General features: G+C 33.7%; 1 protein-coding gene across 14 annotated transcripts in view; it reads right to left on the minus strand.

Moving 5' to 3' along the window:
* The window catches only part of LOC123524094 (spermatogenesis-associated protein 1-like), an 87,142-nt gene that overhangs the window by 21,363 nt on the left and 40,979 nt on the right, over positions 1-24,800 (minus strand). For 9 of the 14 annotated variants that reach the window (XM_045302005.2, XM_045302009.2, XM_045302001.2 and 6 more), the window contains 3 exons: positions 24,672-24,704; positions 12,549-13,158; positions 7,807-8,056 (listed from right to left, as the gene is read on the minus strand). In XM_045302005.2, the coding sequence (XP_045157940.1) occupies positions 7,807-8,056; positions 12,549-13,158; positions 24,672-24,704 (893 nt within the window). The remainder of the gene's footprint in view (positions 1-7,806; positions 8,057-12,548; positions 13,159-24,671; positions 24,705-24,800) is intronic. The other 5 variants (XM_045302014.2, XM_045302011.2, XM_045302003.2 and 2 more) reach the window with 5 other exon arrangements.

Raw genomic sequence — 24,800 nt, forward strand, 5'->3', positions numbered from 1 at the left:
CGTGTATAGTTACTGTCATTGAACACAAACGAATACAGTTCTTTAATACATAGTTATAAATAGAAAATGATAACGTTATTAGAAAAGTTGATTATGCTTTTCTTTTCTTTGTTAAATCAGGGTTTTCATTACAGTCAGTACGATTCAAAAGTAGTACAACTGTTTTGTAATGGATAATTGTTTCAATATTCGATTCCCCTCTTATCAATGATATTGTTACAAATAATCTTATTTTATCTTTTATTCATATCGACGTAAAATTAATACTCACAAGCGGTATTAAAACAAAATACATGTGGTATTTTGTGTAAATAAGTTGAAATGTATTTGACAGTCCCTTTTGTTTGGTGTTCAGGATTGATAGTTTTGGATCCATCCGACACCGGAGAATGTTGCATTACTGCATTTTTGTTTTGGAGTTGGAGAGGAATTTTTTGTCAAAGTTCAAACTTCCGTACACATTAGCTACATTAAATATTTAAGAGGCTGTTTTGCATTTCCTGGAATACATATAGTTTAAAGTAAACAACGCTCAAGTGGTCTTAAACATTTCTTGGATTTAAAAAAAAAAAAAAAAAAATCTGGGGCGGACCGAGTTAGTAATGTTATGAACTTGTGGTCCGGTCCAACCATTTCACTATTCTTAGAATGCTTTGTTTTGTATATACAGTACATGTACTTGTTATTAAAAAAGAAGGGATTGTTCAATCGAATTAAGTCAAATCACCTTAATTATATTAATTAATATAGTTTGGGATTCTATCGGTATGACCGTGAGAATATTGGAGTAAAAATAAAATAAATAAATTAATTAATTAATAATGTGGTTAGCCTTTCTACAAACTTTAAGGATCATCATTAATTCTTGATAGATATTTGTTTCGAATTCTAACATACAGCTGTTACGTATTTATTTCTAAGGGCTTTATTTCTAAGAGCACTTGTGTCGGGTTACATGGTATTTTGGATGGCATTCACGGGGGATAACAGCAGATATAACTGTTTTTTTTAATTGTTCCCCATTGACAGTGTCGCTGTTTGTTGTAATTAAAGGTTTATAATAGAACATCATACCTGTAAATATAAGATAAGTTGGCACGTTTTAGGCCAATTCCAACATCGCATATCATATTGTTCTTAACAATTCTTTGAAATTATCAAATTCTATTCCAACATACTTGGCTGTTCAGGATAAGTTTATCATTTGTGTAGCAACATTTTAGAAGGTTGTCGCAGGAACCGGGTAATACGTGATTTAGTTGATCTATACCAGTTGTCCGCTAAGTTATATATATCTATGTTTCAAAAAAAAAAAAAAAAATCGTTGTCTTATTTTTGGTCTGGTCTGAGTAGGCGAATTGTCAAAACCAAATCATTTTAGAATAGATCATATAACACATGTCAACGATATAAATTTGTATCACGATAATTGATCAGTATTCGATGTTTGTAAGTCACATCAGACATCAAAAGAGCAAACCAGTCTTAAGCGTCTGCTTAATAAATGTCAATTGTAGCCGCAGTTTAAAACTTCTGGAATTCTTTTAGAACTGCGACACAACATTGTGTAAGTTCTGACAGGGTCACAATAGTATTAATTCGGAAATGGTTTTTAAAATCAGTTTTAAATTAGTCAAAATTATTCGATGTTCAGATTCTTTTATATTTGTGACGGGGCAATCTTAGCGAGTTGGGATATTGCCCGATTACGTAAACTTATCTCAATAATTCCTGGGATCGCGTAAAATTTGTTGGATTAAGATATTCATTACCGAATTTGCTATATAAACAATTTAAGTCTAATACATTAAATATTTCTTTGAATTGACAAGCTTAACTGATCCTTTTACTAAAGACAGATATGTTAATGCGTTGGATTGAGTCTGTGTTCGTGTGCATGTTGAAGATTTTGAAACGCTATAAGTTTCAAGTTTATCCATAAGTTCTCAGTTTATATACATACAAAAACACGAGATAAATACAAGATTTCAAAGAAAACATTTCATTTAGTCACGCAAATACGAAGGCGACACATTGACATTGTTTTAATTGAGGAAACTATTTATAGATATTCAAACGCTATTACAAGGTTAAAATTAGGTCAGATTATGTCATTCAGAGAAGTGCGTCGCTAACCGAAACGAAGTGTAATATTGAAATAGACACGTGCTTGTTTGACCATTTATTCGTAATGGGACTTCAGTGCGACAGTGTGCAATCTATTTATAGAATGGTTTGTTGGTGCTACTGGACCGAGGAAATCTATTATATGTACTATTAAGATTTGTATAGAAGTGTACTGTATTATATTGTCATACCTAATACGACTAATTTCTGAACTCATTGAAAGGAAAGATAGGCCGTAAACAACATAGCGTCTCTCTAGATATTGATACGAAAACAGCTTTTATCGCCTTAATTGATGCGGTAAAAGGTCGGATTCAGTTTTTAAATTGATTAATTGGGACATAATTCTTTAACTCAAATTTGTATTCAAAGCAAATAAATATTACCTAATCTATTAGTTATTTCGTTCAAAGGTTGAACCAGAGTTGTATTATACACCATTATCACGAAAACAAACGTTTTGGTTGAAAGTTTGTTTTTTTTTCAAGACAAAAAGGTCTCATACACAGGTTTAACGTGATTTCATTTAATCTGCACGTGATGTTGGCAAGATTTGCTGTGCATGTCTGTTAAGTTGCCAATTTATTTATATTTATAGTTACATGGTTGAATTAGGTTCGTTTATAGAACAAATATAATTGTGGTAAAGGTACTATATTTGAATTAAGAAATCTTACTCAGAATTTTTGGGGGATAAATTTTGGCAAATTTATTGTGGCCGGGAAAAATTCTGTCGACCGCGGGGGCGATCGGGCGTGCTTTCGAACGTTGTCATAGTATGGATGTTACTGTGTAAAAGGTATTGCTCTAGTGCCTTGGCAATATCTGACTAGCCTTGCTTAAATGTGTCATAGCCTTGCTTATGTCATAGCCTTGCTCATTATAGTATAGTTGCCTTGCTTAGAATTACAGTACGTTGCCTTGCTCCGTTGGTCCGCTAAATATTCCTTCATTACTTCGGCAGCCAACCGTCGAGTTATGGGAATGTTTAATTTACTGTGGTGTACTGTAGCCTTGCTCATTATAGTATTTGCCTTGTTTAGAATTACAGTACGTTGCCTTGCTCCGTTGGTCCGCTAAATATTGTGGTGTACTGTAGCCTTGCTCGCTTTGCTTAGAATCACAGTACGTTGCCTGGCTCCGTTGGTCCGCTAAATATTCCTCATTACTTTGACAGCCAACCGTCGAGTTATGGGGGTGTTTAATTTACTTTGGTGTACTGTGGTATCCATTGCGTTCGTGTGGTGCTGATTGTTGCTTCCACAGCCAACCGTGGAGTAATGATGTGGTGCTTTATGGGCGCGTCTGGTTTCCTCCCGGTCGACAGGGTTACTACAAACAATGGAGTGGCCAAACTTTGCCAAACTATTTATAATAACTTTTATATATAAATGTGAATAACATATTAGACTTGTTGCTTGCAGTATCATATACACCTATAATCAGTATAGCCTATTTGAGTGTCATCATATCTAAAATGTACAAATAAACATGTAGTAAACTGTGAATATTGCAGTTGTTTCTTGTGTATAATTTCGGGTAGTAAAATAATAAAAATTATTTTGCCTAAAAATAATTACATTTATTTTCTCACGAAATTGGTAGCTATCTTGTTGCTAGGTGTGTAAACTAGAAACTATCGTTGTTGTCAAGTAATCTTGTTTTGTGATTTATTGGTTACCTGTCTAAACACAATAGAGTAATGATGAACGCCTTAGCGTCTGGGAACCACTCAAGCGTTATATTAACTTCAGATCACGTGCAATATTCACAGTTGAATTTAAGGTGTACTGGCTAGCGTTTCAGATCGATGTTAAATTGCCCACCCGCCACACCCCAATGATAAAAATTTCTGTTTTTATGCTAAAATTAATTATATTATTGCATTTTAAATTCTGCTATGGCAATCTGACTGTTCTGTGAAGTACTTATGTTACAGATGATATGCTGCCATTTGGATGCTAACATCGGAAGTGAACAGAATGCAGGCACCTTACATAGATACGGAACTGAACAGATTCCTGGGCTACAAATCAATCATGAAACAGACAAATCCATTTTGGTATTAACATTTTTCCAGATGGTTGATGATGAGAAACCTAGATGATAATTTACCAAGTTATGGATTGAGGACTAATAGACATTTTAAGTTATACAGATAGTGATCCAGTTAATCATTTTTATCTTTATACTTATGTCACTCCTAATATATTAAGGGCCGGGAAAAATTCTGTCGACCGCGGGGGCGATCGGGCGTGCTTTCGAACGTTGTCATAGTATGGATGTTACTGTGTAAAAGGTATTGCTCTAGTGCCTTGGCAATATCTGACTAGCCTTGCTTAAATGTGTCATAGCCTTGCTTATGTCATAGCCTTGCTCATTATAGTATAGTTGCCTTGCTTAGAATTACAGTACGTTGCCTTGCTCCGTTGGTCCGCTAAATATTCCTTCATTACTTCGGCAGCCAACCGTCGAGTTATGGGGAATGTTTAATTTACTGTGGTGTACTGTAGCCTTGCTCATTATAGTATTTGCCTTGTTTAGAATTACAGTACGTTGCCTTGCTCCGTTGGTCCGCTAAATATTGTGGTGTACTGTAGCCTTGCTCGCTTTGCTTAGAATCACAGTACGTTGCCTGGCTCCGTTGGTCCGCTAAATATTCCTCATTACTTTGACAGCCAACCGTCGAGTTATGGGGGTGTTTAATTTACTTTGGTGTACTGTGGTATCCATTGCGTTCGTGTGGTGCTGATTGTTGCTTCCACAGCCAACCGTGGAGTAATGATGTGGTGCTTTATGGGCGCGTCTGGTTTCCTCCCGGTCGACAGGGTTACTACAAACAATGGAGTGGCCAAACTTTGCCAAACTATTTATAATAACTTTTATATATAAATGTGAATAACATATTAGACTTGTTGCTTGCAGTATCATATACACCTATAATCAGTATAGCCTATTTGAGTGTCATCATATCTAAAATGTACAAATAAACATGTAGTAAACTGTGAATATTGCAGTTGTTTCTTGTGTATAATTTCGGGTAGTAAAATAATTGGTTTTATCGCTTGCACATATGTGTAACGCTCCAGAAATTTAGTAAATCTATTTTGGGGAATTATGATAATTTTTACATAAATTAATGCGGAATGAACCCCCCTTTTGATACATGTAAATTTTGTTTGAATTTATCTCATATTCGCAACAAAATCAGCATTTAAACCCAAATCCTGCAATGAAAATTTCTTTCGAGTGGAGAAAATAACTCGTAACTGTTTCCTAGGATCACGTCAAATTAGTTAGACGAAGACTCACATATTCAGTAAGAAATTACAGACTTTTTTCAACTAAAGAGGCATGGTCAGTTCTGGGAATCGAACTTATGCCCTTCAATCAATGATGAGCAAATCCAACAACTCGACCATGAGTCAGTCGCCTTTTATAATTATTGTGAAAGCTATAAACACAAGATCAATATTTAAAAGAAAAGTCTGCAGCAAAAGGTACTGAAATTTAGGCAGAAAAATGCCTGTAATGTATAATAGGGGGTCTTTTTTTCACATCCACGCTACCTAAATGTAGTGTGCCATTGTGGCAAGATTCATTTAAATTTTAAATGAAGATTAGTACATGTGTCTGTTACATTCCGGTTAAACACCTGTTCCAACAGTATTTAAATCAGCATTTTCATGATTTTATCTTGTAAAATTCTCGGTCATGCAGCCAATGTAAAAAATTTTTTACTCGTATCGGAAAGGCGGAGTTACCTGTATAGACGAGATCCAAAAATAGCTTCAGCATCGCTGCTTTTGTGATGTAAAGGTAAAAGTCTTATCGATTTAAAAAAAGCCAAAAGGGCAATTTGATCTGCAAACAGTAGTACGTATTAACCATTACCCTGCTATATTTCTATAATGAACTTGTCCATCTTTCAATTTGGACAGTACCATTAACTGTTAAAAAGGGTTCTTACCAAAAAAGATAATGACTGAATGGCGAAAGGCAGAATCACTTGCCGCCAGCAGACTAAAGGTTAATAATACAGTATTTTGGCATTCTTTGACCTTACTGTAAAAACCCTGCTGAAATTGATTTAAAAAATTTTGACAGCTAATATTTTCAGCACATATCAAAAGTGATACATAATAATTTTCACTCTAGGTTGCACTTATAATTTTACAACATTCAATCAATCAAAAAATTGAAGAGAACAAAAAAAAAGGATCTTGTGCTTAGTTTCAAGTGTTTTAAACTTGTTTTTAAACAATAAATATTCCGTGTCATCGTACAGTAAAAGACGACAAGAAATAGAATTTTGTGAAAAGTTTCAAGTATTAAAAACACTTATAGGTCTATAATTGATTGCCCTTTCCCTCTTGTATTTGGTGTATGTAAACAGAATACTGTTTTATTGGTATTGTTAATAGAATCATATTCCCCGATAATCTTTTTTTTCATTAATTTTTGCAAATAGCTCAACTCGCCAACTAAAAAATGTTGTAACCAGCAATATCACCTAACATGTAACCACTTATAAGGAATAAATTCTTAAGAACACATGTTTGACTTTTGACCATCTAATTCCACCGCAAAATAAAGTGAAGCAAAAATTTTCCAGTTTAAAGTAACTAAATGCTCTCGGATCTTATCGGGTCTCGTTAGATGATTTCGATCACTTCAAATATAGATCGTTTCTTTGGCTTTTTGCCTCTAAATGATGTTAACTAGTACAAACGTCTTGTTAAGCCACTACCAGAATTATATTATAATGAAATAAAAGTAGTGCTTATCATTCAGTTGGCTTCAATTAAAGTACATATTTTTTACATATTTGATATTAAACAATCTGAAAAAAAAAGATCAATCAATCTAAATACTAATGATTCTTCAAGCATAAATTGCCTAAAGTCACATTTTTTAAATTTGAAGACAATTCTAATATATAAAGTGCTTTTTTATGAAAGGATTCTATGTAATGGGTGCTCTAAGCATTAGTACAATCAAATAAATGATATGTCAGTATGTCATAACGCCCATCAAATGAAAATAAAGATTCTGCCATTAACTCTCTTTACTTTATGTTACTAAAATATATGGACAGTAGATGAATGTCAAGTTTAAAACCACTTTGGAACGCTTTTTATTCGATTGATTTGTTTGTATTGAACAACAGACACCATAGACAGAATCTGTAAAATCTTCACTGAAAATGTCCGCCTTGCCCATAGATCCAGCTCACGATCCATCAGTTTGTACGAGTCTTGTGTTCTACCTACCGAGACCACTGAGCCTGACTGTACCATGAAAACGATTTTACAGTTTATATAAGTACATGAATAACACTGATAGAGATGTAGTCAAACAACTGTTTGATGTTTTGAATGTCTATCAATTTCTGACAGTGCAGATACTGAGGTAAGTTCAGTGTCTACCTGTAAATTTCTGTGATGTGTCTGGTATCAAAGTTACTAAGGTGGACTGGATTCGGTACCCTGATTCCACCAGATTTACACTTGCTTTAGTCAGGCTAGTTGCGCCTGAGCATCAGTTTTGTACACTGGTTGGACATTTCAAAAATTCTGATCACAGTGCATTTCAGTGTACCCATCATATTATCATGATAACCCTATGTAGTACGAATCTAGCCCACCTTGAAATTTTTAAACCTATGCTCAAATTTACCTGGTCAGAGTTGGTTCTCATGAGTCTTGATTGTTCTGCCCTATCTTCTCTATCTTGTTCATCCCTCCTATTTTCTTCTTCTTCTCTCCTCCTCCTTTCTTCCTCCTCCCTCTTCTGTCTATCTTGCTCCTCCTTTCTCCTTCGCTCCCAATCAGATGTATCATTCTCATTTTGGGATCTATCGAGACGATCTGACTCATTGGCTTCTGGTGATGGAACTATTACTCGTTCATCAGTTTCATTTTTCCGTCTATACCATGCAAAAGAATCAAAAGCAGTGTCAAAGTCAATAGATGCGAAGTACTTTTACCCGAATATTTGGGACACCAAAATTTTGCTGTTGATGATTTTTTTTACAAAAAAAGGGGATATCTATCTGCACTTACTTCCTTGCTTCAGCACAAATAAAACAATTTACCGATATATCACAACTGGTAATGGTTTGTCAGTCTGCAAGATCTACAGGCTAACAATATTAATGGTGCTGATATTATTTTCAAGAAGATTTCACACTGATGGAAAATTGTAATGCTAGGTGTGGTTACCTCTTACCTGCTAATACATTTTGCATAATATCATGAATTTTTTTTCTTGTTGGTTTAACATCATATTGGCACAATTATAGGTCCTATGGCAATCTTCCTGATTTCCATGGTGGAGGAAGACCCCAGGTGCACCTCTGGGCATCATTGGTGAAGGTCAGTGAATCGAAGTCAATGACCTTCACCACTCAGTCATGGGAGAACCTAATTATGGATTATAAGTTGTCATGAACTGCAGTACAAAACTGCATTTCTTACATCTGTACTAAAATTTTATTTAAAGGAAAAATGCATGACACTTGGCCTGACAAAATATGTATTTGCCAAGGAGAGCTGTCAGTGAAAGTCAAATTTACTAAAACTTGAAGTCTGTTTGATTTAACAAAATACTTCTCAAATAAATTAATAGATTTTTGTGTCCCTACATAATAAATGATGACTTGACAAATTGGTTCAAGACTGTTGTCTTATTTCTTGATATTTAATCAAACTTAGCCTGTAGTTATATGCATAATTTTTTAATACTTCTTACTTGAGAGGATAAGATGCTATTACATGCCAATGAACGTGCCATATTCTTAAACAAATAATGCAATGCTAATAAAATTCAGTTCTTAAAAGAAATTTGCGGATTTTCTAACCAGACTTCAAACAACATGCATGTTATTAAAATGTTCAATTGAAGAAAAAAAGATAGGGGAAAAATCGAATTTGTTACAGTCATTGTACTTTCTTATGTAACCACCACTTTTCTGCCAACATTGTACAGTTGAATTAAAAAAAAAGAAGAAATTTTATGATTTGTTAAACAAATGTTAGTGGTAAAAACATACGATCAAAGAAACACAAAATCTATTTCGTTATTTAAGTATCAAAGAAGCTTGATTATGTGGGAGGGACAGGCTTAAAGTCCTAAAATTTCAATAAAGAAAATTCAATTCTCACATCTATAAATAACACTGACAATAAAAGCAATATCAAAAGTTTGATTGCAGAGGATTTTTAAAATCCCACTAATTTGCAATTTCATGTCCAATTGTCATGTTATAAAACAGATTTTATTTGAAAAATAGATAGCAGATAAGTCTAAAGGTAATTGAAATGTTTTCACAAGTATATGTTGTCTAAGATGAGGAAAGTAAAGAAAATTAAGAGGAAATGCCAGAAATAAAGGTTATTTTGAAACTTGCTTAATTATGTTACCAGATAATCCACAGACTGAAAAGATTTGTTGGGTGAATAAAATAAATAAGAATATGTGATAAAGCTATTTATTGCAAATTTTATTTTCTAGGGTATTAACACTAATATTATATCGCTTATTTAACACTGGTCAGTTAATCTTAAGTGATTTCCCGCAGTTTCTTACTAGTATCAATGCTTGTGGTTGGTTATTTAAGTGATCATGTTCAACAATATTTTATTATGTAATAGCAGTTACCCTATTCAGTGTTGCCGGAGTCTGCACCAATACAGATTGTTCTCTACATACAACGGACAACTTCCTCACATGAATCACAGATGGGGGACAATATTAATGTTTACTAACATACTACTTTCTACCAAGCTATTACAAAGAATATTCTCTTTGCCTGTTAGCTAAATTTGTGGCCACTCATTGCTCTACCTTATTGTGATAACTGGATGGGCTCTATCATGGATGTTTTGTCTTTGGTCAAACTGACATTGAGAATATTAAATGAGCCGCACCACGACAAAACTAACATAGTGCATTTGCAACCAGCATGGATCCAGACAAGCCTGCACATCCGGGCAGTCTGGTCAGGATCCATGCTGTTTTCTAACGGTTTCTCTAACTGCAAAAGGCTTTGAAAGGGAACAGTCTGGATCCATACTGGTCGCAAATGCACTATGTTGGTTTTCTCATGACGTGGCTCAAATAATGTAAGCACCACTTTTCTCCTTCACTTGTAAGTAACTAATAACATCCCCTAACAAATCAGAGATGGACATACCGCTTTCTGTGAAACCATCACAAAGAGCATTTTGCCTTTCCTTTGAAACTAAAACTGGACCTCTCAATGCTTTGCAAATTGCAATAACTGGTTTTCCATGATCACTTTGGTTAAATGGTCATTACAAACACTAAGCATTGTGTGGCACCACTTACCTGTATTTTTCTCATTAGCAGTTATTTGTTTCAAAGCTTTCATTTTCTTATTTTTTTATAGTTACTTGAACTTACTTCTAACTTTTGAAATTATTTTTAGTCATCCATTTCACAGCATGCATTTAAAATGCATACAATTATAGTGTGTATATTTTTTGTACATAATTTTAGATCTTATTAATTGTAACAGAAACTGATTTTTTTTTTTGAGATTTTAGAAAAGTCTTTATGAAAGTGAAAGGTATTTGGAAAAATAAAGCTAAGGGATCAGAATTTCAAATTTGACTGTTATGTCAATCTATGTTGTGTATGCTAAGTAACAATATGAAAGTGTGCATAAACTGTTGGGGCATTAATGAAAAAGGTTGTAAATCATGAAAGTAGGGAAACAAAATAATAATGCAAATTTATACATCATAGTAAAAACACTTCTAAAATATTTTAAAATCAATGGAAAGATGTATTTCAGACAGGTTTTAGAAAACCATAATAATCCTGCTGGGATGCACATGTTTTCAAAATGAAACAAAATTTTACAAAACTTGCATTATTTACAATACCAAGGTGAAAAGTTATGTGCGTGACATGAGTGTTACAGTACAACTTTAGTTGCATTTCAGTTACACAGAATACTTGTGATTCAGTTACACTTCTGTGTGGCTCCATGTAACCTGTACTTACCCAATTATCTACAAGTTATAAAGTACAACACAAAATTCTCCCAGAATAAATTCAATACTTGAGTAACTTGAGACAAATTTATACCACAATTTACAAACTGAAATAGGTTTGTCCTCAAAAGCCTTATTAAGGTAGGAAAATGCTGGTTGCATGTGTGTGAATAATTTATACTGTCATGAAATGTTACAATGCGTAATACATGCAGTCATGCAAACCACAACATGCAAAAGTCCAAAACATAAAAAAATTGTATTTTCTCACATTCAAACATGTCACAACAAAATTCTCAACAAAAACATGTGCATCCCATGCAAGAAGTAGAAGATATATTGGAAAGAGCATTTGAAAAATTTTACCACCTGATGTTTTAATGTTTTTGAAATTTTTCATATAATCCAATGTGATACATATAGATTGGATTTGTGCCCCAGAATGCATTATACCCAGCTGTGAAAATTTTAAAGCTCACCAAAGGATAATTCATTTGAAAAGGTACATTATAAATGTTTAAGAAACCATTAAGAAGTGAAAAAGCTATGACCTTCAAACATGATCAAACTAAAAAAAATAATCCATCAATGCTGTAACATTTTTCAAATGCTCTTATTGAAAGACAGGATTAAATGGATTCAGGCAAGAAGAACAGTATTCTTATATCGCTCACCTGAGTAACAGTACATTTTATAAAGACTGTTAACAGGAAAATGTGTCTGAAATGTCGATCGAGATTGCTTTTAATAACAGCAAATTTCTCCCCATACTGTTTCATTTATATAGAAGGGTACAGGATACTGTATTGCTTGTGCGGATTTGCAAATGTACACATATTGAGGAGGGGGTGGGTGGAGTTAAGGGGGTGGGGGAGTTAAGAGGGTGGATTTTTCAACAGAATATTAGAGATAGAAACTGGTTAATTAACCTTAGTATCAAGTTACCCATGATTTTATAACCTGTATTAACTTCAATAACTTGCTCTGTGCCAGAAACACACAAATTAGAGTTTTGGGACGAGTGACATTTAATCTGGTCAGATGGTCACAGAAGCATTGTGTGGCTTCCCTGCCAAGCTAGATATGCAGCTTAACTGACTGATATCAAGTTCTAGTCAAGTTATAGACAAAAGTGACAAAATCATATATCTATACCTGCCTTTAATGCATTATAGAAATAACAGGGATTATTAATTGTTGCGTGTTTCATTCCAGATATGGCAATACTATTTCAAAATTGAATTTAGGACTCTTTCTAAATTTTACTAGCTGTCATTCAAAGTACTCTGGTAAGGACAGATTTCAACTTGGAACCAGACATCACAACCAACTAAATGGCTCAGTCTGAGCTTAGCTCAGCTGAGCTTTGTAAAGAAAAGAAAGGAAATTTTTACTCACCGATCCAGTGGTTCATTTTCCCTGTATGTATCTGGTGTAAACCCTGCAATACCGGAGTCTTCATCATGTTTATGTTGGTTACCATGGTTACCATGATGACGTTTACTGTTCTTATCATTCTCACTGTCATTGTGAGGGGGTGTGGCACTAAGCGGCTGGAGGTATGCCTCCTGGGGGCCAGGCTGCTGCTGCCGCCGGGGTGAGCTAGCCAGATGGTGCTGAGGGGGATCTAGATTGGGGGCAGAATCAGAATGTGGGTGACTAACTCTAAGATGTTCCTGAGACTGACCTACATTAGTGTTAGACTGATTATCTGAATATTCACTATTTTGATTGTTAGACTGGTTATCAGAAAAATAACTGTTTTGTTTATCACTTGAGTCCCAGTCCACTGAAAGGTATTGTTTGTTTTGTTGCACAATTTGACCAGTTGGTTCTCGAGTAGACTGTTCACGTGGAGTGGCAGAAGTCTTGTACACAACTGGTCTTGTCTGTTTTTCAGGGGAGTTAATATTGCGTGGCGTGATTTGTGGAAGTGTTGCATAATGTGTATTCAAGTCAGCACCATTTGACAAGTTGCTACGTTTGGAATTCTGGAGGCTTTCATCACCTGTGTAAACAATGAGGATACCAAATGCTGATCAAATTGGTTTGCATTAACCAATCAGGATCTAGTATATTTTTGAATTAACCAATCAGGTGGTTAGATAAATATATTTTTGTGATATTACATGTTGATTAGATGGTGAAGTCTAAATTTGTGATCTCTTTAACTTGCATGTTTCTGGGTATAATTATCAAAACATGGTTAATTTGGGTGTAATGTTAAACTATGGTGAAATTAGCAAACAATAACAAGGTTTAAATAGAAATTCAAATCAAGGTGTCCATCCTTTACAGGCTCATAATTCTTTCAAGGTACTGGTACATGAATGTATTTATCTGAAAATTTTTTAAGTCATGACAAAAAATGTGAAAAAATGAAAATGCTGTGACAACTTTTTGTCTCTTTCTTTCTGACAAAACTGACATAAGCTTGGCATGCAGAAAATGTGAAAGCTCTTTTACAAATCTTTCTAGTTTCTTTGTGGAATCAGCAATTTCTACGTGAAAGCTCCGAATGCCTGCTCGAAGTACCTGCTCTACTTTACCAGTATAAATAACAGAACCAATTAGCATGTAATCATCTTAAAAGCTCCATTCGAATTCTAATTATAATGTGCAAACAAACACTGAATAATTAATGTCAAGTATTGAGTTTTTAGCATTTCAGTTGTGTGTTTTTCAGCCTTCTTCTAGAAATTCCTCATTAAAAAGCCTTTATTGTGTTTTGTCTATGACCTAATTATTTAGCTTTGACAAGTATAATTAATTGAAAGATCTTAATAATAGAGGTTTTTAAGATTTCGCAGTATATCACCAAACAACAGAAAAAAAAGCTGTTTTTATATGAAAATTGAACATCAAATAAACATGTTCATTAACATGCTACTAAAGAATTGTCATTTTATTGAAATATGCTTTAGCCCCCAGAAAGAAATTCAAGGAAGGCGTCTCCATTCCAGACAGTTCAAAAGTGTAGTCTTATAAATTTGTAATCATGTTTGAGCCCTAAACTTGAAAAATAAGTAAATATTTCATTGATTTAATTATTTTTTCTATTTCTTTTCCATAATTATGCAATTTTTGACGGATCACTATTTGAAATTAAATGTTAGGGAACAAATATTGTAATCAAATGACCATAACGACTTTCATGGCATAGATATGATTCATCTATAAAAAAAAAGAGAAAATAAATCATAAAATGGACTTCTCAAAATTGTTGGTAAACAAAAGTCTTTACCAATAATCTACCTGTCCAATACACGTTTTATTATATGGTCCAGTACTGTTCTGTACTAAAAATATTCTTAAGAAATTGTCCCCCTTTAAAAAGGGATGCCATTTGTAAGCAAAAGTATCAAAATGAAGATAAGTAACAGTTTCCTGAAATTTGGTCAGCTTTTAAAGGCTCGAAACTGGTTATAAGTGTGACCCCTTCATGTGTTTTTCCTTCCAGAATTCAAGGCATATGTCAGTTAACAGACAATTGGTTTTAAGAATAATATACACGCCTTATATGTTGTTCAACCTTCATGTAAAACAACTCGTTCTTTCTATGATTTTGATTTTTAAATTTCAAAATTTCAAATATCAACCTAACCATTAAGATACTTAAATTGGCGATTAATGTAATCTCCAAAATATTCATAACTTTTCCTAGAATTATCCTGTGAATCTTTTGAATATTTTGATTTTTTTTATAACTAATTATCACTACATACTGTAAAAGCATATATTTTAGCTGGGTAAAAATTTCGCGAATTTGAAATTCTGCGCATGTTTGCTAGGTTTAATATTCGCAAAATTGTAAAATTGGTACCCTACTGGAATTTGAATTATACTTGTGGTGAATTTTTACGCGAGGAATACTTTTCACGAGATGTAGAGCCTCGCGAATGTAGCGAAAATTGAACCCTTGCAAAAATTTCTGCTTTTACAGTATTGTGCCGGAGAATGCCTCAGTTGAGTTCTAAGCAAAATGGTTTCGAATAAAGTTGTCAAATTATAAAGACAAATTTAAAAAGATCAATTAGAAACATGATCATAAGCAAATAACGTGAATTATTTTTATATTTTGATATTAAAGCTAAATCATTCATGCATGTTACTTAATATATAACATATATAATAATTTTGGTGAGAATAGCAGATACAAAGTTATGTAATGTTTTGAAGCTGTTTTATACAGTGAAGAATTGTTTACATGCATATAATTAGGTCTTTACGTCAATGTCTATAATGAATGTGAGACAAATTCTAGGTATCCTATTGTCTACACAGTGCCTAATCCAGTGCTGTACACAAGCTACGTGTCAAATTGTACTTTAAAATGTGTCTGATCACAAGTTTCCATATTAGAAACCAAATGAAAGATAATTTAGGTAGCTATGTTTGTTACAACATTGTCATTTTTTAAATTTATTTTTATGCCAATTGTTAATCTTTTATATAACAAAATGTGATTATTTTTCTCACACTCTTTTTTTCAATCCAATCAATATTTATACAGTAAAAGCTTTCTTTTCTTATTCAGAAAATCAAAGTTTGTGCATTCAAGTTGAATGTTGAACATAACATGCAACATTGCACTAATTGCTTTTAGCCAATGATAATAGAATATCAATTCTGTTCCTTCGTCTGGAAACATTGTGATCACAAAAGTTCTTTTTCATAAATATTTGTCAATTTAAACATTTCAGATTTGTCAGTCTTTAAAGCAAAATACGAGATTCTGGTGTTACATGACAACATTTTGTCTTGTTTAGATAAATGTTCAAAATTTTAGTTACTTAGAAAAAAGGATGTTGCTATTGTGTTTATAGAATTTTATTCAACACTATATACGTATGTTAATAAAAAAAAAATCATCATTATTTTGCCGAAACTATTTTTATATATACAATGCACTTGTTATCAATGCAACAATGTCATGAACACCAGAATACAAGATTTTTTTTTTAAACAAGTAATATTTTTTTCTTAAATATATTAATATTTTGTTAATAACTGAGTACCTCTTTAATTCTACATTTTCTATATACTACTTCATTTCATTAGTAGGTAAAAGTTCTAAATCAAAATGGTCAGATACCAGAAATAAACAAGAATGATGTCAACATTACATGACCCCTGAAAATACTTGATAACATAATGCATGAAGTAAACAAGAGCTGTCTCCATAGGATGACACATGCCCCCGATGGCACTTGAATGAATATATAGTTATGGCCGATGTTAGAGTTTAGGACCTTTGACCTACGGAACTGGGTCTTGCGCGCAACACGTCGTCTTACTGTGGTCACACATTCATGCGTAGATTATTTTAAAATCCATGCCATGAATGACAAAGATATGGACCGGACACGCCTATCAATGCACTATCATGAAAAATGACCTTTAACGTCTAAGTGTGACCTTGACCTTTGAGCTACGGACCTGGGTCTTGCGCGCGACACGTCGTCTAACTGTGGTACACATTCATGCCAAGTTATTTGAAAATCCATCCATCGATGACAAAGATATGGACCGGACACGCCCATCAATGCACTATCCTTTAACGTCTAAGTGTGACCTTGCGCTTTGAGCTATGGACCTGGGTCTTGCGCGCGACATGTCGTCTTACTGTGGTACACATTCATGCCAAGTTATTTGAAAATCCATCCATCGATGACAAAGATATGGACCGGACACGCCCATCAATGCACTATCCTTTAATGTCTAAGTGTGACCTTGACCTTTGAGCTACGGACCTGGGTCTTGCGCGCGACACGTCATCTTACTGTGGTACACACTCATGCCAAGTTATTTGAAAATCCATCCATCGATGACAAAGATATGGACCGGACATGAAAATTGCGGACAGACAGACCGACAGACTGATGGACCGACAGACCGACAGACGGTTCAAAAACTATATGCCTCCCTTCGGGGGCATAAAAAAATATGCAAACTCAAAAAACAATTCTGGTATGAACCTCCTGACAAAATGTGCATGTATATTTCATGCTGATGATTGATCAAAGTCCCATTTGAACTGGATGGAAACTGTAACAATTAAATACACAAGGTATACATATAACTGTCATATGGTGAAGTAGAAAAAAGGGGCATAACTCAAAAATAACTGGATATGGAAGTCCCAACAATATGTTCATGTCCACTTCATGTTGATGACACAGGGCTTTTTTCTCCTATAAATCTACCTCCGGTAAAAGGAGCTAATCCCAATTCAAGAAAGTATGTTTTTTTCCCGAAGTTGAATTTAAAATTCCCAAATGATTATATCTTTTAGGGTTTTTGCTGTTTTAAAGACAGTTTTGCTAATTTGTATGTACATTTAGGTAAATTATAATACTGTTGAACAATTACTGAAATGCAATTCATTAATATTTTACACAAAAACACATTTATGTAGATTTTTGGTAATTTGCAAGTTGTCCCAATTAATACAATTTCAGAGAGCATTTTCCCAATTCCACCGGTATCGGTGGCATTCCCAAATTGATGAAAAAAAGGCCTGTGACATAATATTATATCCAGTTTCAACTGAATTAGATAGGGACTGTAAGAGACGATGAGTACACAACATACAGGAGTAGTTGTGTATAGTCACATCCAAAATGGGGCGTAAAATAATAACAGGACATGAATGTGCTGATTACATGCACATATCTACTTCATGTTCATGAAAATCGATTTGAACTGAATGGAAACTGTAGGGCCAAAAAAAAAAATTCTTTGTTTCCGGTAACATGCTAAAAAAAATTAGGGTAGGTAGGTCGGAAAATTTTTTTTTTTTTGGAAATTTTTTGGAAATTTTTTTTATTAAGGGAGACTTTTCGGAAATTATTTTTTTGTCAAAAAATGATTACAAATAAGGGGGTTATGCATTTAGAGCATCAGTAAGTTGATTTCTAACATCATTGGCCATGTTTAAAGCATAAAAAGTGCAGTTTTGCATCTTTTTGTTAAAAAGTTGAAAAAAATATTCTCCAAGGCCATAAAAACATTTAGGGTTGGGCCAAAAATTTAAGGTAGGTCGGGATACCGGAAACAAACAATTTTTTTTTTACCCCTAGGCAATTTTTAATGTACACAATGTACAAATGTGATTTTAATATGGTTAACTTCGAAAAAGGAGCAAATCTAAAAAAAACTGATAATCAGACATAAAAGTCCAAGAAAGATTTGCATGTCTACTTTGTGCTGATGAATTATACCAAGTTTCATTTGAATTGGATGAAAACTGTAGGAGGAATCGACTACACAAGGAATTGTGACTGCCCAATGGACGGAATGATGGAAAGACAGACAGTTCAAACACTTTAATGCCTCTCTGCATTTTTGACACCAGCATAAAAATATTTTGTCAAAATGCGTCTACAGTAATAAAATTTCTAAACCATTTTCATAAAAATTCAGCCACCATATAAAATAATAAATGCAGCAGAAAAAATTATGAATTTAAAATGAAACCAATGCCAGGTTGTTCTCACCAACAATTTATCATATTGAATTTCTCTTTGACTGCAATCAATAAAAGTATGAATAAATATACGATAAATAGAAAGTTTGCAAAAAAAGATTTTTTTATACAGTTGATAGCATAAAATGTATATTATGTAATTAGCATTTTGATAATAACTGACAATAAAAGAATACAAGATTAACAAGAGGGCCAAGATGGCCCTAGGTCGCTCACCTAAGATACACTCCATAACAGTGTAAAACAGGTTTGACCTAGTGATTTCATGGAAACAAATATTCTGACCAATTTTCATTAAGATTGGACCAAAAAATTGGTCTCTTGCGATAAAACAAGCATTTTCTTAGATATGACCTAGTTTTTGACCCTAGATGACCCATGTTTAAACTCGACCTAGATTTTATCAAGGCAATCATTCTGACCAAAATTCATGAAGATCAACTGAAAAATACAGCCTCTATCACATACAGAAGTTTTTTCTTTGATTTGACCAAGCGACCTAGTTTTTGACCTCAGATGACCCATATTCAAATTCGACCTAGATTTCATTAAGGCAATCAACCTGATCAAATTTCATAAAAATCAATTGAAAAAAACAGTCTCTATCGCATACACAAGATTTTTCTTTAATTTGACCTAGTGACCTAGTTTTTGACCTCAGATAACCCATATTCAAAATCGACCTAGATTTCATCAAGGCAATCACTCTGACCAAATTTCATGAAGATCAATTGAAAAATACATCCTCTATTGCATACACAATGTTTTTCTTCGATTTGACCTAGTGACCTAGTTTTTGACCCCAGATGACCCATTTTCGAACTCGGCCTAGATTTTATCAAGGTAATCATTCTGGCTAAATTTCATGAAGATCAGTTGAAAAATACAGCCTCTATTGCATACACAAGGTTTTTCTTTGATTTGACCTAGTGACCTAGTTTTTGACCCCAGTCGACCCATTTTCGAACTTGGTCTAAATTCATCAAGGTAATCATTCTGACCAAAATTCATGAAGATCAATTGAAAAATACAGCCTCTATCGCATACACAAGGTTTTTACGTGATATGACCTAGTGACCTAGTTTTTGACCCCAGATGACCCATATTCGAACTCGGCCTAGATTTCATCAAGGATATCATTCTGACCAAAATTCATGAAGATCAATTGAAAAATACCGCCTCTATTGCATACACAAGGTTTTTCTTTGATTTGACCTAGTGACCTAGTTTTTGACCCGAGATGACCCATTTTCGAACTCGGCCTTTATTTCATCAAGGCAATCATTCTGACCAAAATTCATGAAGATCAATTGAAAAATACAGCCTCTATCGCATACACAAGGTTTTTCTTTGATTTGACCTAGTGACCTAGTTTTTGACCCGAGATGACCCATTTTCGAACTCGGCCTAGATTTCATCAAGGTTATCATTCTGACCAATATTCATTAAGAAGAATTGAAAAATACAGCCTCTATCGCATACACAAGGTTTTTCTTTGAGTTGACCTAGTGACCTAGTTTTTGACCCGAGATGACCCATGTTCGAACTCGGCTTAGATTTCATCAAGGTTATCATTCTGACCAATATTCATGAAGATTAATTGAAAAATACCGCCTCTATCGCATACACAAAGTTTTTCTTTGATTTGACCTAGTGACCTAGTTTTTGACCCGAGATGACCCATTTTCGAACTCGGCCTAGATTTCATCAAAGTTATCATTCTGACCAATATTCATGAAGATTAAATGAAAAATACAGCCTCTATCGCATACACAAGGTTTTTCTTTGTTTTGACCTAGTGACCTAGTTTTTGACCCGAGATGACCCATTTTCGAACTCGGCCTAAATTTCATCAAGGTTATCATTCTGACCAATATTCATGAAGATTAAATGAAAAATACAGCCTCTATCGCATACACAAGGTTTTTCTTTGATTTGACCTAGTGACCTAGTTTTTGACCCGAAATGACCCATTTTCGAACTCGGCCTAGATTTCATCAAGGTTATCATTCTGACCAATATTCATGAAGATTAATTGAAAAATACAGCCTCTATCGCATACACAAGCTAAATGTTGACAGACGACGGACGACAGACGACAGACGACAGACGACGGACGACGGACGCCGGACATCGAGCGATCAGAAAAACTCACCTGAGCATTGCTCAGGTGAGCTAAAAATATAAAATTTTGAAATAGCTAACTGCAAAATATGATATTATTTCATTATCAAAGCAATTTTATGCAAATGAAGATAAATCTTTTGTATTGTGTTTGCAAGTGTCTGTGTAATTGAGTTATAAATGCAAGTATTTTTTGTCATTAGCAATAAATGTGGTTATTTCAAGAACAAAATTAATGAGCTGTATTCTTACAATAATTTCTTGAATTCATTTAGCAAACTAATTTTAAGTTATACTATAGCCCTAAAATGCATTATGTCAGCCAATAATATTGCAGGACTAAATGTATAGTTATGCAGCCAATCAAATTGCTTGACTCAGACTACATTGAGGCATTCTAGCTTGGGAGCCAATCACATAGTTTGACTAATTCTACAGCAAGGTAGCTATATAGCTTTGTAGCCAATCATGCAGCTTGGCTAAAGGAATGAAAAAGCTTAAATTGATTATTAAGTTTTATAACTAAAAATAACATTTTAATGAATTGTAAGATGAGTGTGATAGGAATTGGGGTTAGAGGTGAGGAGAAGGTACATATGCAGCTAGCAGCATTCAGCACAAGCAGTAGATTATTTCAAGGTCAAATACATACATAGTAATATGTTAACATGTTATGTGAATAACATGGATTTAATTTAGTTGTGAATTACATAATAAGCATATATATATATAACAATTCATCATTATACAATTCAAGTATATAAATAAACATTATGGTAAAGTTTGAATCATCATATATTATATTAAAACATAATCTTTTAAAATAGTATTGTTTTTTAAAATGAATCATTTTTAAGAACAGCAGAAGGTTAAGAAAAAGATAAAAAAAAGACAACTTTTCAATGCATCAAAACTCAAACACAGCAGAAAAAAAAGCAAAATGTGCAAACTGTTCTATCAAAGATTTTGCGCTAAACGAAAGAAGTTCGCAAAAAAATATCATAAATGGAAACATTTTTATAACAAAAAATGATAAAAAGAGATACTGAACACATCTCTCCCCCTCTATTTCACATACTTGAATCATACCAAACAGAACAAGTCCATGAGACACCTTCACGATTTTTTTGTATATATACTAAAAATGTAATTTGTTTTAACAAGAGGGTCATAATGACCCTATATCGCTCACCTGTTAAACTTGTCCTTGGAATCATCAAGATAAACATTCTGACCAAGTTTCACGAAGATATGGTCAAAAATGTGGCCTCTAGAGTGTTAACAAGCTTTTCCTTTGATTTGAGCTGGTGACCTAGTTTTTGACCCAAAATGACCCAGTTCGAACTTGGCCTACGAAGCATCAAGATAAACATTCTTACTAGGTTTCATGAAGATAGGGTCATAAATGTGGCCTCTAGAGTGTTAACAAGCTTTCCCTTTGATTTGACCTGGTGACCTACTTTCTGACCCCACACAACCCAGTTTTGAACCTGGCCTAGAGATCACCAAGATAAACATTCTGTGCAAATCAAATCAAAGAATAAATGAAACCTCTATATGGCTGAAAGGGCCAAAATAGAACATTTTGCCTCTTTCAGGGGCAGTAACTCTAGAACCCATGATGGAATCTTGCCGGTTTTCAAAAGGAACCAAGATATTATTGTGACTTAAGTTGTGTGTAAGTGTGGTTAAAATCTAATATAAAATGTAACTTCTATTGAGTTCACAAGGTAAAAATTTACAAATTTTGCCTCTTTCAGGGGTCAATCAGGTGCCGTAGCGCCAGAACCTATGTTTGGATCTGACAGTTTCATCACAAAATCCAAGATCTATTGTTATAAAAGATATTTTGCAAGTTAGTATCAATTCAAACAATAAAATAAAGTCTCTATATGGCTGCAAAAGCCAAAATAGCAAATTTTGGTCATTTAAGGGGTCATAACTCTGGAACTCACGATAGGATCTGGCTAGTTTCCAAGTTAAACCGAGATATTATGCCAATACAAGTTGTATGCAATTTTGATTAAAATCAATTGCAAAATGTGGTCTCTATCGTGTTCACAAGCCAAAAGAGCAAATTTTGGCCCTTTAAGGGGCCATAACTCTGGAACCCACGATGGAATCTGGCCAGTTTTCGAAAGAACAGAGATATTATGCCAATACAAGTTGTGTGCAAGTTTGATTAAAATTGATTGAAAAGTGGTCTCTGTCGTGTTCACAACAAATTGTGGACGGACGCCTATGGACAACGCACGACGGACAAAGGACGATCACAAAAGCGCACCTTGTCATTATGTGACAGGTGAGCTAAAAATGAAGTAAATGTCTTTTTCAAAGTAGTTATGATATACAGAAGGTATCCTGAATATTCCATTTGAAGAACATAATTCTGGAATAATATTCGTCAAATGGACAATATCGTTGGTATGACTACTTATTTCATATGCATATTTCTCTCGTAATCTTCATAAAATTTTACAAGTCCCTTTTTTTACATTGTTCAGCAAGACAGATGAATGCGTAAAAAGTCTATGTGCATATAACTAAGCAAACAGATAGACCTTTATTTACTTCACAGTCATCTCTCAAATATCACCAGGCAGAATGCAGCAGAAGTCTTGTTAAAAATGTTAATTTGTTTGCTTTTGATCTTTAGCTAATGTCAACACATAAAAACTTACAAAGCTGTGGGTATTGAAACGGATTGGGCCAAAAGTTATAAACCAATGTCTGGAAACAGTCTGAACACTCTTAAGTATACTCATTGGTTGTTTCAGAGAACAATCTTGGAATGGACCAATGGTGAGGCTGCAATCAGAGACTGGTTCCCAACCTCTGGTAATTGTTCAATTGCTTCAAAGAAATATTGACATACTGAAAACTAGCCAAATAACTTTCTTGCTTTAGACTCAAACCCACTGCGGCTTTAGAAACATGGTTTTGAATCAGAAACCTTAATCACCTTGTAAGCAGATTTATTAATATTTACATCTTTTTCACTGTAAACAAAATTGAAGATGAAAAATAATATTGAAATCTTGATAAGCCTATTAAGAGTAATTTTAAGGATTTTAATTCTTAATTTTAAAGTTTTAATGGGCGTTTTCTCCTGAAGTAGTATTATTCAAACAGAATTTAAAGATCAAACAGTTGCAGGAATACCTTTAAACGCTATCTCAAGTAGTTTAACTATAAATGGTAAACTAGCAGCCCGTATCTTGAAGCGCTATTTACAAGTACACACAAAGCTCATTCCTTTAAGTATATATAGGATAATATGAATGAATACTCGGTAAATATACATATCAAAAGTAAACAGCGTCAAGTATGCTAGGCCCGCTTCTAGCACACTGTTCTTAAAAACACACATTCAATACTAAAATTCTGCAATGTAACCTATATTGCAATCATATTCATGAATTATGACAGTTTGATTTATTGCCTTTTTTGAATTAGTAATATTTTTTTGGCAATTTCCCTTTTAATATTTCTAAATGCGTACAATATGTTATTGGCCTTTAATACAGCAGTATCAATACAATAATTATGAAATAGGCTTTTTCATCCAGTGGATTTTTTGTCTGTACTTCCCAAAGTAAATTGATTTACTAAAGTATAGAAAATTAAATAATGTGTATCATACAACGTTTTTTCTCCAAATTGCAACTGAAACTGTCCAAGAGAGCCTGTATATTTTCCTTAATTAACCCTGACCCCCACAGCCCCCTCCCCTCCCCCATTCCTACAATTTCCCCGTCTCATTATAAGGTGTATTCAGAATTCCATTTTCTGCTGCATGTCTACCATAGTGATTCATGAAATTATTATACGATGAAACTAGCAAAACTTAAAATATGCATAAAAAAGTATGAACTATAGAATCTATGAGCGTTAAATATTTTACTTACTACCGTGATAATAGTGATTATTTCGTCCTTTGTCTTATAGAAAATGATACGCAGTCATTTCAACAAACAACATTCTACTGCTACTAAAATTGTACTAAAATCTTAAAAGCTCTAATTCAAGATAGAAAT

The sequence above is a fragment of the Mercenaria mercenaria genome, chromosome 3 (assembly GCF_021730395.1).
Source record: "Mercenaria mercenaria strain notata chromosome 3, MADL_Memer_1, whole genome shotgun sequence".
NCBI classification, from domain to species: domain Eukaryota; kingdom Metazoa; phylum Mollusca; class Bivalvia; order Venerida; family Veneridae; genus Mercenaria; species Mercenaria mercenaria.